At 38.4% G+C, this 14028-nt stretch overlaps 1 protein-coding gene across 16 annotated transcripts in view; it reads left to right on the top strand.

Annotated features, from left to right (window-relative positions):
* The window catches only part of LOC108699836 (neurexin-3), a 337779-nt gene that overhangs the window by 240976 nt on the left and 82775 nt on the right, over positions 1-14028 (top strand). For all 16 annotated transcript variants that reach the window (XR_005963885.1, XR_005963884.1, XR_005963886.1 and 13 more), the window contains one exon: positions 7076-7257. Coding sequence is in view for 13 of the 16 variants with exons in the window: in XM_041575094.1 (XP_041431028.1) it covers positions 7076-7257 (182 nt within the window). In the remaining 3 variants the exon portion in view is untranslated. The remainder of the gene's footprint in view (positions 1-7075; positions 7258-14028) is intronic.

The raw sequence follows: 14028 nt of genomic DNA, 5'->3' as shown, positions 1-14028 counted from the left end.
CCATGCTCGTTAATGGCATATCGGGGAAAGATCCGCTCGTTTGGTGATGTTGCCAAACGAGCAGAACTTTGCGTCTATGGCCACCTTTAGGCAGAATCAGGCCGGGTCGAGGCAGGCAGAGAATAAGCGTAGTCAGGCAGGCAAGAGTCAAACCAGGAAGTCAATCAGAGGGTTAAGCAGAATCAGAGTCGGTAATCCGGCAAGGGTCAGGATATAGAGAGTACAGTCGTCAAAAGACAGGCAGGGGTCACAACAGGAATCAATCAGAATCAGGAACAGGATCAAACAGATAGCACAAGGCTCAAAAGCACCACAGGATAAACTTATCACGGGCAATGAGTGAATGAATGGGATCCCTTTAAATACCCTTTTGAATTTCGCGCCTATGCGCACTGGCGTCATCACGCCGGTGCGCCCGTGTCAATATTACCAACGAGACCCAGGCGCGCGCCTTAAGTAGCCGCAATGGCACCCGAAGAGGCGCGGCGGGCGTCGCCCGCCGCACAACTGGATCACCAGGGTGCGTTGTTTTTCTCACACCCAGTATTAGCTGTAACAAGTGGTAAACGCTGGAATACTGTGCATGTTGCATTTGTTAATTAACAGTAGGTACACAATATGAAAATATTATGCATATTGTGCATATTAGGGTGGTTTACCTACCATGGCAAGTGGATGATATAAAATTGCACGTAGAACACTCATTTTTTTATGGTCTAACTGGTCCTTTAAACATCAGGGTAAAGAGTGACAGTGGTGCCCAATCCTTTGTATGGCTGCAGATAAAAGGATTAGTGGGCATTGCTTTGTTTCCATGCTAGATTTAGCGAATGCTGTGTTACAATTAGGCTTTCACAGAGTGGTACACATTTGCTTTTGATCCCATGTGCTGCCTAACGTTTGCATGGTGAATGGTGCCCACAGCCAGACAATGCCTTGTATCTGCACAGCTGTAGGCAGCTTTTTTTTGCATCTTAAATCAGGCTGGCACTTGTAAATGCCAGTATTCTGCAGAGGTATACATGCCTCTCTTCTTATCAGCCTAATTGTCTTATAGTTGGATACATTTCCTATTTTTATAAAAAAGATAAGCAATTCAAAGTACAAGTAATTCATTGTCTTAATAAAAAATGTTTTAAAATATTTGAAATACAACCCTTTTCCAAGGCAATACTGAATAACAGATGGTATGTAGGCCTACTAACATGAAATGTGCTGAACTCTCTTATCTGGCTTGATTTGACTGGACTAGTACTAGTTTGTGTGCCAGATTCTGTGGTCCAGAAGTGTATGCTTAAAGGGATACTGTCATGGGAAAACATATTTTTTTCAAAATGCATCAGTTAATAGTGCTGCTCCAGCAGACTTCTGCATTGAAATCCATTTCTCAAAAGAGCAAACAGAATTTTTTATATTTAATTTTGAATGAGGCTAGACATATTGTCAGTTTCCCAGGTGACCCCAGTCATGTTATGTGCTCTGATAAACTTCAGTCAATTTTTACTCTGGGTGCAGGTTGGGGTGATATGATCCCACCCCTGCAGCCCATCAGCAGAACAGTGGGAAGGTAACCAAATAACAGCTCCCTGGTAGATATAAGAACAGCACTCAAAAGTTAAAATCCATGTCTCATTGAAACAATAGCTTATCTGAGCAGTTCCATTGTGAAGTGCTGGCTCTTTCTGAAAGCACATGACCAGGCAAAATGACCTGAGATGGGTGCCTACACACCAATATTATAACTAGAAAAATAGACTTGGGTTAGGAATGAAATTTTACATGGTATAATTAATTATTTGCAGTGTAAACCGTGTAATTTAGAAATAAAAAACGACACCAAAAAGTTATAGCAGAATACCCCCAACCCAGGCAGTAACCCAGTAACCCAAACTATATCTCATCATCACTCTTAGACTTCAAACTTACTTACTAGTACAAGATGCTCATTGTTTACCTTAATTAATTGATTGTGCCCACTTGTCTATATGGGGATAAATATAGTGAATAAAGTACCCCCTCTTGTAAAATATAAGGATATTATAAGTTACAGAGGAGTTTCACGACCATATAAAAACACGAGGCCGAAGGTCATGAAACTCATGAAAGTTCAATTCTAATATCCTCATATTTTGCAAACTAGGGTACGTTATTTATTATAATACACAAGTTTTAGGGAGTCATGTGACTATGACATCACTACTCACCGTTTATCACTGATGACATCACTAGTCACCGTTTATAAGGATATAATTTACAAGATATTTATATAATAGATTATGCTTGCTGTGAAAAGGATTTGATGGAGAGGCAAAGTTTTGTACAACATATTTGCCATTTCCTGATCCCCATGGGAAAAGAGAGAGGCTGTATTATGATTTAATTTCTATAATTGGCAATTCACTTGCCTCTGTTTTTTTTTTTTGTCAGAACAACTGCAGAAAACTTTATTAGGTTGGCTGGTTTTATGAAAATTCATAAAGGGCACAAAATTCACATTTTGTGTTGTAATAACATTCATATGACAGTTATTACATTGCAAATATTAATTGTGCATAGCGTTTTTTTATTAACTTCTTGAAGGTGGTAGGATCGTCCCAAAATCACTGCTTTTCAGTAAGAATTTGTATTCCTTACTCTGCACACAGTCTTTTTTTCTGGTGCTCAGGGTGTTGCTTAATACAACTGTATAGAGCAGGGCGATGGATATTGACAACATAGGCATATACATATGAAAATGGGAGGAATACAGTTCAACCACAGCTTTTTTGAATATCATTTTAACCATGTTCCTGCCATAATTTACATCCATATGTAACATCAGTCTTGTATTACATTCAGAAATATATGACCAATTCCAGCTATCACCAGGTGATGGGCATGTAAGATACAAAGGCAGAAATATGTATAGCAACTGAGGACACAAAATCAACACCCAGCTTTGACAACATTAATATATTATAAAACAGGAGCACAAAATAATTTAACAATGCATGTCAATATATTGTGTAACTCAAAACTATCTGAATACCATGGCAAAACAACACTGTGTTTATTGTTTGCTGTATGACCAATAGGCTAACTGGGAAAAAAAAGATGGAGTAGGTGGGGCTTTCTTTTTTTTATTGGGAAACCAAAAGACCCATAATCCCAATAATACCTTTAAACTCAAAACCTCTATGCTCCACCCCTAGGCCTACCCAAAGGCAAATGTGCTTTTTGTATGACACAAACTGTGTGACAATGCTAATTTAAACCATCATTTTTGGTGGAATATGTGAATTCTGTGTCTGCCCATAACTAATTTAAACTGATTGACATCATGTTAAGGAAACCGAAAATGTTGGGGTGCAATGGTGCACATACGAGACAGCACTGATTTATTTATCCAGGTCTACGGTATAAAACACTTTACTGTGTGAAAAATGTATAACCAGTGCCTTCACATAGGGAGAAGTATTGTTTTTGTGCAGTAAGCACAATGCACTGAACAGAAAGTTTCCATTGTCCTGAGATACGAGCAATAGGCTCTCAATGACAATGTCTGCCAATAAAAGTCTAGCGCATTTGTCCAAACCAGGTAACTTCGAGCAGCAGCAGCAGATGAGTTTGACAGGATAAGGGTTTGATGTCAGTTGAAAGTAATGATTAGAGATAATTTGCTGTGCAGCGGATCTGTCAGCGCCTAATGAAGCAAGAACACTTTTCGTCAGGTGGACCCAGAGAGTCTCTTTGGTGGTGGGAGGAGAGGGAAAAAAAAATCAGGCCAAAAAAAGAAATTGCTCTAATTGAGACTCTGAAGAGATAAATGGGAAAGTTTAGAACAGCTGGAAATTGCTTTGAAATAAAACTTTAAGGATTATTTATCTTCCTAGGTGGTCTGTTGTCACCATGGAGACACTGCCAGGGGAAACTCGAGTCAAGGTTTTCTTGTGGACATCCAAAGTAGGGACATGGTTTGAAATTTTGTGGGAGGAGGAACTACAGTAGAAGGGGTTGGAAAACATTTATTAGAATGGAGTAGCATGGAAATATATATATACAGAAGATCCTACAATGATCCTCCGAACAAAAGGGAAGAGCAATAGGAAATAAAGAAGCTTTCCTCCAAATTTTGAGTAAGGCAAGCTGTTTACTTGGTTTATTTACAAATAGGAAAGCCCATTTGTATATTATCAATGAAGGCATTTTTGTTATGTCTGGACAATTCAAGCATATATTTTGATCAGGGGGCTAGGCTGTAAGTAGAATATGTGTCTTTTGTTCAAACCTTCAGAAAAACACATTGTTTTAGATACTGATTTGGGGGGTGGGGGGATGGGTGCTGGCATGAGGAGATACAACTGTAGGGTGTCCAGTACTTTCTGGTGCTCCAAGAAACAATAATTCAGTATAGCATAGGGTGCTACAGATTGGGCAGCTACAAGGCTCCAGATTACACCCATGTTCAGTATCTTGCCTGAATATTGTGGCTCTGCAGAAGATTGATATTCTATCACTGCACACTATTTCTAGGAGCCCCAATTCTTTAACAAGATGGCAAACCAGCATGAAATTGCATATCATTGAGGACCTTACATGGCCCATTTATAATCTTGGGTCTGTGGTAGCCCCTATTGTCACACACCTGCTTCTTCTGATGCTAGTGTCTCCTCCAGAAAATAAAACAATAACGGTTATTAAATCCATAAAGAGGCTCAGATGGGTATTTTATGCCTGAGCAAGGTGTGCTGCACACAAATGTTATATATAGATGCTTTACAACCCTGCTCTTCTTTTCTGCCTGTCTTTGCAACCTTACTTTATCCCCTGCTTCATTCTAGGACCACATTAGTTTCAGCTCACATTTTTATAGAGCTGCTCATGAGGCATAAAGAAATAAATTGTGTGCTGAATGGATAAAATAATCTTGTATAGTCATTTACACAATGAAATGCAAGTTATGCATGCTGGTGTTTATAGCTACCTCAAAATGTGGGGTTCTACCTCGAAAATGTGAGTGCCTGAAATCTGTACTAGTTAGAGAAAAAGCTGAGATTTGCAAATGCTTGATGGCACTTTAGCCATTCTTACTCTGACCCTGGCTGGGGATACCCAGACCGAAAAGAATCTCTCTCTCAATGCAGCTGGCGTACCATAATCAGAGAGAGCACACTGTCCATTCTTATCTGTCTGAGGAAACCTGTTCTCAACACAATGTGACATTTTGCCATGGTTTTTCAAATGAAGACTTTGCTTAGACTTTGTCTTTCCATGCATATACAAATCTGCATGACTTTCCAGCACCTTTGTTTCTATCTTTACAAAATGAAACATTTATTTAATAATCTTTTGCCACCTCCTCTTTCTTAAGTTTATGCACATTCCATCATGTGACCCTATTGGATTTCTTATTTTGGAAATCATCTTGTCTACCTGAAGATGTATCACCAATTCATCGAGGCGGAGTTCCACTCTTCTCTAGCATGAAAAGTGCCTTCTCAGCATGCTGAACACCGCTTCTGTTCCTTATCTTTTTTTCTCCCCATTGCCTACCTTCTATCTCTCACGTTAGCGCATCAGAATTACCGATTAATTAACTTCAAACATGTGGTGCCTTTGAGGCATGGAACAGATAAGATGCTGGAACAGACACTGACAGTATAGGATATTGTTTGCGCAGCAGTGGGAGTTGGAGAGATGATGCCTGAGATTACATGGTAGTTTACAATGATTATTTTACAAGCTTCCTAGAAACAGGTTTGCTACCAATTTACTTTGTGTAGAAATATACAAGGGACTGAGATTATCTCTATGTCGCTATATCATTTACCTTGCACATTAATCTTGGTTAAAGGCAAAGTTAACATCTAACAACCCCAAGCCAGATAATTTGTCAACTGCCAATTAAATGCAGAGCCAAATGGCTTGCAACGTTTAACTTTTCTGCTACCTCTTTTATATACTGAGGACATTTAAACTTTCTGGTACCTGGTTAGTGGGCAGATGGAAAGTTAACTGCAACTTGCCTCTGTATAAGTGTGTTCCACTGTACAATAATATGCTTACATAGTCTGAGCATGCAGTTTGTACCTGTAACTGAAGAGGCACCTATTGCTTTCATTCATTTTTTCCCCAAGCTCAAATAAATGGCACATATATAGTTGGCATACTGTCACGAAGTTGCTTTTTATGCCAAAAAATATAACTTTATCATCTGTTTTATGTAACAGGTAGCAAATATGACGGTTTATCTTATAATGTTAGCACAATGCACTGCTTGCATTGACTGTCTCTTCCTTTTGCAGATCCCATTGATAAATACATGCTGATATTGAGTGTTATGTGCACAAAGCTAGCAATAACTTTATTCTTATTTGATGTTTTATAAAAACTAAAGAGAAACTAGACCAATAAACTGAATATATTTTCCCTACAAATGCAGTCCCTCCCAATATTGCAGGAATCTTCTCTTATGGATTCCTTTGAGAAGAAATATATTTTTTCCCTTTTGTATTATATTTTATTTATAACTGTGGAAGCTCATCATTTAGTGCAATTATTCTTTCTAATTAGCTGTTGCTGCCATCACTGTGCAGAGTGGAGGCAATAAAGCAAAACTCTTGGTTTTCAGTACAGCTGATTTCAGCACCATGGGGAGCACCGGTCCATATTAAAGAGCATCTTCATTATTCCTATTATTCCTAGGTAATGACTGCCTATTTGTCGTGATGATGATGATTTTTAAGGCGGCCAATTAAATTAATCCCTAACCTGACCTTGATTATATGAAGTTTGGCTAGACTGCAAACCATTGCAATGGAAAAAATCAACTATACTTTAAACTGTTGGTCTGTCTAGACCTATTCAGTAAGTCCCTGTAGCATCAAGTAGGGAATGGTTTGGGCATTACATGTGCTGCAGATATCTCCCACTAAAACCAACTTCAATACAGTTTGGACAAAAATTGCAAGGTAAAACTTTACATAATTTTTATATCTAACCTTGGTGTTTCCTTCATAAAAAATGGGTGTTTGACTGTGTGTGTGTGCATATGAGTAAATAATAACATTTAATTTGGCTTCTCTTTGTTTTGCAGCTGGTGCTACATATATTTTTGGGAAAATTGGGGGTCTAATCCTCTATACCTGGCCACATAACGACAGGCCTAGCACTCGAACAGATCGCCTGGCTGTGGGCTTCAGTACAACTGTGAAAGACGGCATCCTTGTACGCATTGATAGTGCTCCAGGACTGATGGACTACCTGCAGCTGCACATAGTAAGAGACTTCCTATTAGTAACAAGCTTCTGTAAATATTGGTATTGAGACTATGTGAACTGGATGCTTTGTGTGTGAAGCTGGGGATATACAGTAAGCTTGTTTATGGATTTGAATTTGGATTTAAGTTCCTCATAGGATGACTGAAACGGAAGCTCTTTGTATGTTAAGCGGAGTTTTGAAAGTAATATGAGGCATCATCCACTAAAGGGATACTATCATCAAATAATTACATTGGGACGTTGTCATTTTAGGTGCAAAAAGTCAATTCTTTGCATTTTGACAGCAGTATTCTTTTAATACATTTCTCGGTGGTTTGCTTGAATAATCTGCTCACAGTACTAAGAACATAGAACAAAAAACCTTTTTCATTTCCCACTTGGAAATGCCTAATGGGAATATCAAGGAACACATTTGTAAGAATTTTTACTTCCCTTGTGTAAGATTTGTTTAGTTTTATCACATAATTCCAATTTTTCCTCAAAGCTTTTTTTTTGTCAGTTTTAAGGTGTGTCTGAAAAACCATGACTTTGCCAAATGGTTTGTAAAAACCCCTTGGCCAATCAAATCAGTAGGTGTATGGGGGTTATTGGCAAAATAATTACATATTATTAGTTTGATTATGAGGAACAAAAACCTCCCATATCATATTTATTTCTCTGCACTATGCACAACTGGTTAGGGGACAGAGAATGACTCATAACCATCTCTTGCAGAAATAAAGTATTATAAATACATCTTTGCATACAATTGTTTTGATTAGTATTACAATGAAACATACACATAAGGATTTAAATACAGTTATTTTCCTGCCTAATCCTTATTTTACAGAGAAGGGTCACTAAATGACAAGAGCCTCCATGAACATTAATTCATGGATGTGTCACTTTATGGCCAGCTCAGCGAGTTGGGACTTTTGTAGAGGGCATGTATGATTCCAGATGTGATATTCCTACCATGGCTGGCTTGGCGGTGCAGCAGATGGTCACATTGTATCTGTACCTGCCACTATCTGGCTTGTTCTTCTGAGTAAGATTAATAGCCATCTCACTCTGCTTTTTTCCCCAGCCCATATTATCTGCAGTACTGTTTGTTAAGGCATTAGATTAGGCAGATGACAGGCGCTTTCCTTTTTACAAAATAAAGACAGAGTGGATCAGGGACACCTTTGCCAAAACTCAAAATGTACCGATTTTAAATTCCCAAATTACCGCTTAAGAGTGGAGCATACCTTTCCATGTCTCTGCTTATGAGCTGATGCCCAGACATGTCCAAAAATAACAAAAAATCTGCAAAATTGCTGCAAGTGCACAGCAAATAACACATATTACCTCACATAAATAAAGCTATACACATGACAATCCATTTATAACCACAAGTGCAATGTGCAAAGTGTACAAAACACATAAAAGAAGCAAATGTTTTTACCCATGTAATGCAGTGTTTCCTCCCAGAATGCCACCTCCATAACAGGAGGCCTGTAAAATAGAATGTGCCTGATAGATCGGGGTGGACACAAGTTAGAATATGTGTTGGTAAATTATACAGAAGAAGCTTTTTGGGATGGTGAGAAATGATTGTGTGGTTTAGGGTAATTAGCCAATCACCTATGAGTAAGTGCCCACCCTTGGCATGAAACAAGTAAGACGTAATTATGTCCTAAATAAAGGTTTTCTACTTTTTCTACATCATCTGGGCTCCTCTGGTTCAAGTAACAGTAAGTTGCTTCCAACTTTTGCCTTTGTTTGACTTTACTAAATCATATGGCTCATGGACTGGGGGCCCTTTTTGGGATGTGACTACCGTGTATGATTTTTTTTTTTTTGACCTATTTCACTTTTTGAGACAAAAATTTATATGGAACTCTGGATTTTAGTAGAACTGCACACCACAGTAACAGAGTAAATTGCCAAGATCACTTATAAACTCTAGCAATAGAGTAGAGATTACTCATAATCTTGGCTCTGCATTATCATGTGGGATTAGTAGCTGGCTGTAGGTGGGACCCTAATGAGATACCACTAATGTGTGCTGGTAGTAGATTACTAGATATTTCCTTACATACATTAGCTATGTATTAGACCCTTTTCAAAATTAACATAGCAGGTTGGAGGAATCCCAGGAAATGGAAAGTTGTAGAGTAGACAGAATTCTGGAATGCTACAGCCAGTGGAATATATTGGCTATAGGATTACAAAATGGGAGTCATTTTATTAGATGACATTTAAATGAAATTTGAAGGGCCAGTAGGACACCCTAAAAACTGGGCACATAAATACACTGTATTTATCATGTGTGTATATTTTATTAGCCTACATAATAAAAATATCGGAAGGATTATGTGTGGCATACTGACTATTTATAGGAACTGTCTTGATATTACACTGTAATATGGCCATTGTGTGTATTAACAGCCAAAACAATGAAAAGCCATTTTTATAGAGACAATTATTGTGTCTGTTAACATTGTATGTGGATAGCAAGGACCACTGACTTATATATACAGACACTGTCTTGCTAAATTTACTTTACCATGCCTTTATACAATTAAAGATAGTGTTTACTGTTTAAATTCGGCATATAAATGTAATGATGTTATTTTAGGGAGAATTCTATACTGAATGTTTAGTTAAAGCACATGATGTGGCGTGTCAGTTCTATTGTGGCGTGTCAGTTCTATGCTTTTGCTCATTGCATCATTCAACATTTGGCATCATGAGTTGCTTTTCCTGGTGGAAACCCACAAAGGGATAACATAAAAACTCCTTGCAGATAGTGCCAATACTGAAATCAAACTCCGGAGCCCAGCACTGCAAGACAGCAGAGCCACCATAGTGATTGTAGAAATTCTATTAATCATTGTCAATAGCATTGATGGTAGTGTCTGTGTTGTAGGGACCAAGTGGACATTGTTATAGTTTGTGATTACTTTCCCAACATAGAAATATGTTAATATTACAAATAGGCTTCTATATAGTGAACGTATCTGACTGATAAAATGTTTTCTTTTTAGTCTTATGCTTTCGTTACAATACTTCTTACATTGCTTCATTCTATGAACGGTTAATTTATGTATAACTTTGCATTCAGTAATTATGAGCCTTCTGCATACGGTATGATTTATACACCGAAAAGCATCTGTCTGGAGCCTAGTGGGACACAGCAACCTTACCCTGACTGATTCAGCGACAGAAGCCTGTGCTCCGCTCCAGGGGACATGTCCGCCATCGCTTCAAACATCTCTGCAGCAGGAGGGGCAAGGAGAGCCAAGCAGATGTCGCTGGGAGCGATAGACATAAGAGATGGTACAGAGAGAATACAAGGGACAGAGAAGAATGTGGAAGGGAAAGCCAGACATTTCCTATGTGCTTATAGTGATGCAAACCACATGGCACTGCATTGTGTATTTGGCCCACAGGAATGCCTGGGTGTATATACAGTAATCTAAAAAAAAGTTTCCCTGAATTCTTTGCACATGTATTGTACTGTTTTTGCTTCATAGTAAATTTGTATGGTTTAGAGGTGATTGTGTGTGTCCCCGAGTTTGTGCAGCTTCATCAGAAGACCCCACACAAGCCATTAGGTTCTGACAGACTCTAGACACACGTGTTGTACCCTCCTCACAAAACGAAACAAAAAAAAGACAAAAAGGATAACAACGAGGATGAAGCAGATTTCAGTGTGTTTATCAGGCGCTGTGAATATGTGTTATACTTATCACACAGCAGTGGCGGTATGATACAGGCTTCCTGCACAGTATAATCACCATAGTGGCTGCGTGTTGCAGGATGAGGGATTTAAGGCAGGATGCAGCAGTTGGTCGATTAATAATTAATGCATTTCTGTAATTACAGATTCGAGACGTAAATTTAAGTTTGCTGGAATGTTTTTGTGTTCTTTGAGTGTGCCGAATTGACATTTATTAGGTGCTGGTTCTCTGGCTCTGCCAGTTTTAACCCCTTCAGCAGCAGTTCATTTTGCAATTCTGGTCTCAGAATTCCCTACAAAAGCCAACATTTTTATGCTTTTTTCCCTGTGTATAAGTGAATTATTCTGAACGAGAGCTTCACAAAATCTCTGCATTGTTTTTCTAAATGCGGCATATGGACCACTTGCTCAGCCTTGTGGACAAAAAATAAAATCCTTTAAAGGGGACCCGTCACCCAAAAAAAATATTCCAAATCCTATTTTATCACATTAGTCAAGCAAAATGAACTTTAATTACACTATATAAATTATTTGAATTTTTTTTCCTTCAGTCTGGGAATTCAAAATTATAGCAAGCAGGAAGCAGCCATTTTGTGGACAGTTTTATTAAGGCAAGCCTTGTATCATCTCAGAATCTTGTTTGTGCACCAGAATGGGGGACCTAATGTCCATCCCCATGTCCTGGCTACACAATTAAATGGTAAAGAGAACGGATGGAATGTGTGGAGAGCAGTGACATCTAGAAAGTGCTGAATTGAAAGTGAAAGTAATTGTCTGCCCCCCCTCTATGCCACTGGCATAGAGGAGGGGCAGACAATATTTGATTGACAGCTGAGATTTTTTAAATGAGCTTACAACAGCTATAAATGCTTTTAATGCTATAAATAAAAAATAGAAATTGGATTTCATGTTTAATTTGAAAAGGACTTTTATTATACAGATTTTTGTGTCTGGATGACAGGTCCACTATAAAAGAAAATCCCAAACTGGACATATTTATCAAAGGGAGAAAAAAGTTTGGCACAATTCTCCAGAGGAGAACTCCATAGTTTTCAGATTTATGAACAATTGCCTTTGCATTTTGTGCCACAAATTTGTGTTGTTTTTTTTTAAATTTTGCTGCTATTTACGCAAATTTACGCAAATTGCTGCATAATGCAAATGAGAAATGTCAGCAATATTTCCCCCTTGGTCTTATACACTTCAGCTGTGCTAAATGACCCCAATCTGAGATAGAGGCTCCACTGTTAGGTGATGTACAGCAGAAAAACAAAGTGCGAATGAAACGCAAGCTTTTGCTCCCTTGCTAATACGGAGACATTGTTATTACTCTGTGCGGGCTCCTCTGCTTTCATGTCCAGCCCTTGTAGGATTGACACACACATCACACATCTTATTTACACTTCATACAGTTGCAAATATTTCAACAACCTGCAGATAAAAAAAAATACAAAATATATGACACGTAAAAAATACTTTCAAAATGGCCAGGTTTGTAAAATGTGTCTCTTGTTTTCAAACTACTGGGAAATAATAATACAATTCCTCCAGATTTCAATATGCCTTTGCCTACAATGATATGCTATTGCAGTGTAAGATATTTTCAGGTATGACAAACTGCCAGTTGCTGCCATATGGATATCCAAAGAGAGAAAATATTGAACCTTTATTATACACATCAATATGAACTTTGTACCTCAGTAGATGAGGTGAGAAAATACAGAGCAGCATCAAAGAGGTTAATCTTTGCCTGGCTAGTGATATCATTTGTTGCCTTTAATCTCCAATCACGCCTCTGCTTCCCCTGCAGAGGTGCTGAAAGGGTGTAATTTGTTTAACTGGAACACGGCAGCACTTGAACAGTCAGGTGAAGGCCAACCTCGGCCAGAAAGTCTTCTGATGGCTTTATGAAATGCAATCAGCGAGGAATTGTTTAAATAACGGCCTTTAAATGCAAAGCGCCAGCTTACCCTTCACAATGCCACCCAGAAACACATAGCAACATGATTATAGGTACTGACAAAGCATTCAGCTGTATAACACATTTTCAGCAATACATTTATTTTCTACGCTTATCATGACACCCACTCTTCTTTCATCAGTTTCCTGTTTCCCCCAGTTTTATTCACATACCTGCTGTCATCAGCTTCATTTTCCTTCCTATCGCCCTCTTTCTTCCTATTTATACTATTCCGAATTGGTTTAAACATATAAGAAAGGAAGCTGAAACCAAGCAGGATAACTGCATCAGTGCATTTATTCACACCGCAAGTTCTACTTTAATGGAAAAGTAAACCTTTAAAATAAATTAAGGTAAAGTTCATGAGGATGCAATTCTAAACACTTTTTTATTATTTATTTATTTTCTATTCCAAGATATTAAAGGATACATGTACTGTTCATATAAATTAATTTTGTTACAACAGTGCCCCCTGCTGGTCAGTTTCTGACCATTCTGTCCACCAAGTAGTCAAGGAACTTATCAGGAGAAAGAAAGAGGCTGCTCTGATGTTCTTCTGCTTAGAAAAGTTTTGAGAAAGGTTTTTATTTTTTTTTCCTAAGCAGAAGAGGAGAACTGTCTCATGCGGTAGCATAAATTTAACCACAGGAGACAAAGCTCCTCGCCTGTCAGCCAGCGAATAAATTTGTGAGTTTGCTGCGAAAGTTCGCTGGGCAAAAATTTGTCGGCGTCTATTCTTTTGACACCAGCGACAGTTCTGACGCCCGTGACAGTTCTGACCCTTGGGACAATTAAACGGACAGCCATTGACTTTAATGTACGTCAAAAGTTCGCAAATTTTTTACCCATTTCGCAGGAAAGTCGAGATATTTGTGGCATAGTGAAATGGAATATATTCGCCCGTCACTAGTTCAAGGTTATTTCTGTTGAATTATCCCACATGGGTAAGGCAGGGAGAAGCACATTTCCAAATGCATGTACTACAGTTACACAAATGAGCCGTTCATTTTGATCAGACTACTAGTGATGGGCAAATTTGTGCCGTTTCGCCACGAATTTTGCAAATTTCTAGAGAAAAATTCACGAAACGTGGATTTGACACC

The sequence above is a fragment of the Xenopus laevis genome, chromosome 8S, assembly GCF_017654675.1.
Source record: "Xenopus laevis strain J_2021 chromosome 8S, Xenopus_laevis_v10.1, whole genome shotgun sequence".
Lineage (NCBI taxonomy): Eukaryota > Metazoa > Chordata > Amphibia > Anura > Pipidae > Xenopus > Xenopus laevis.
This window is presented reverse-complemented; position numbering and strand designations above follow the sequence as displayed.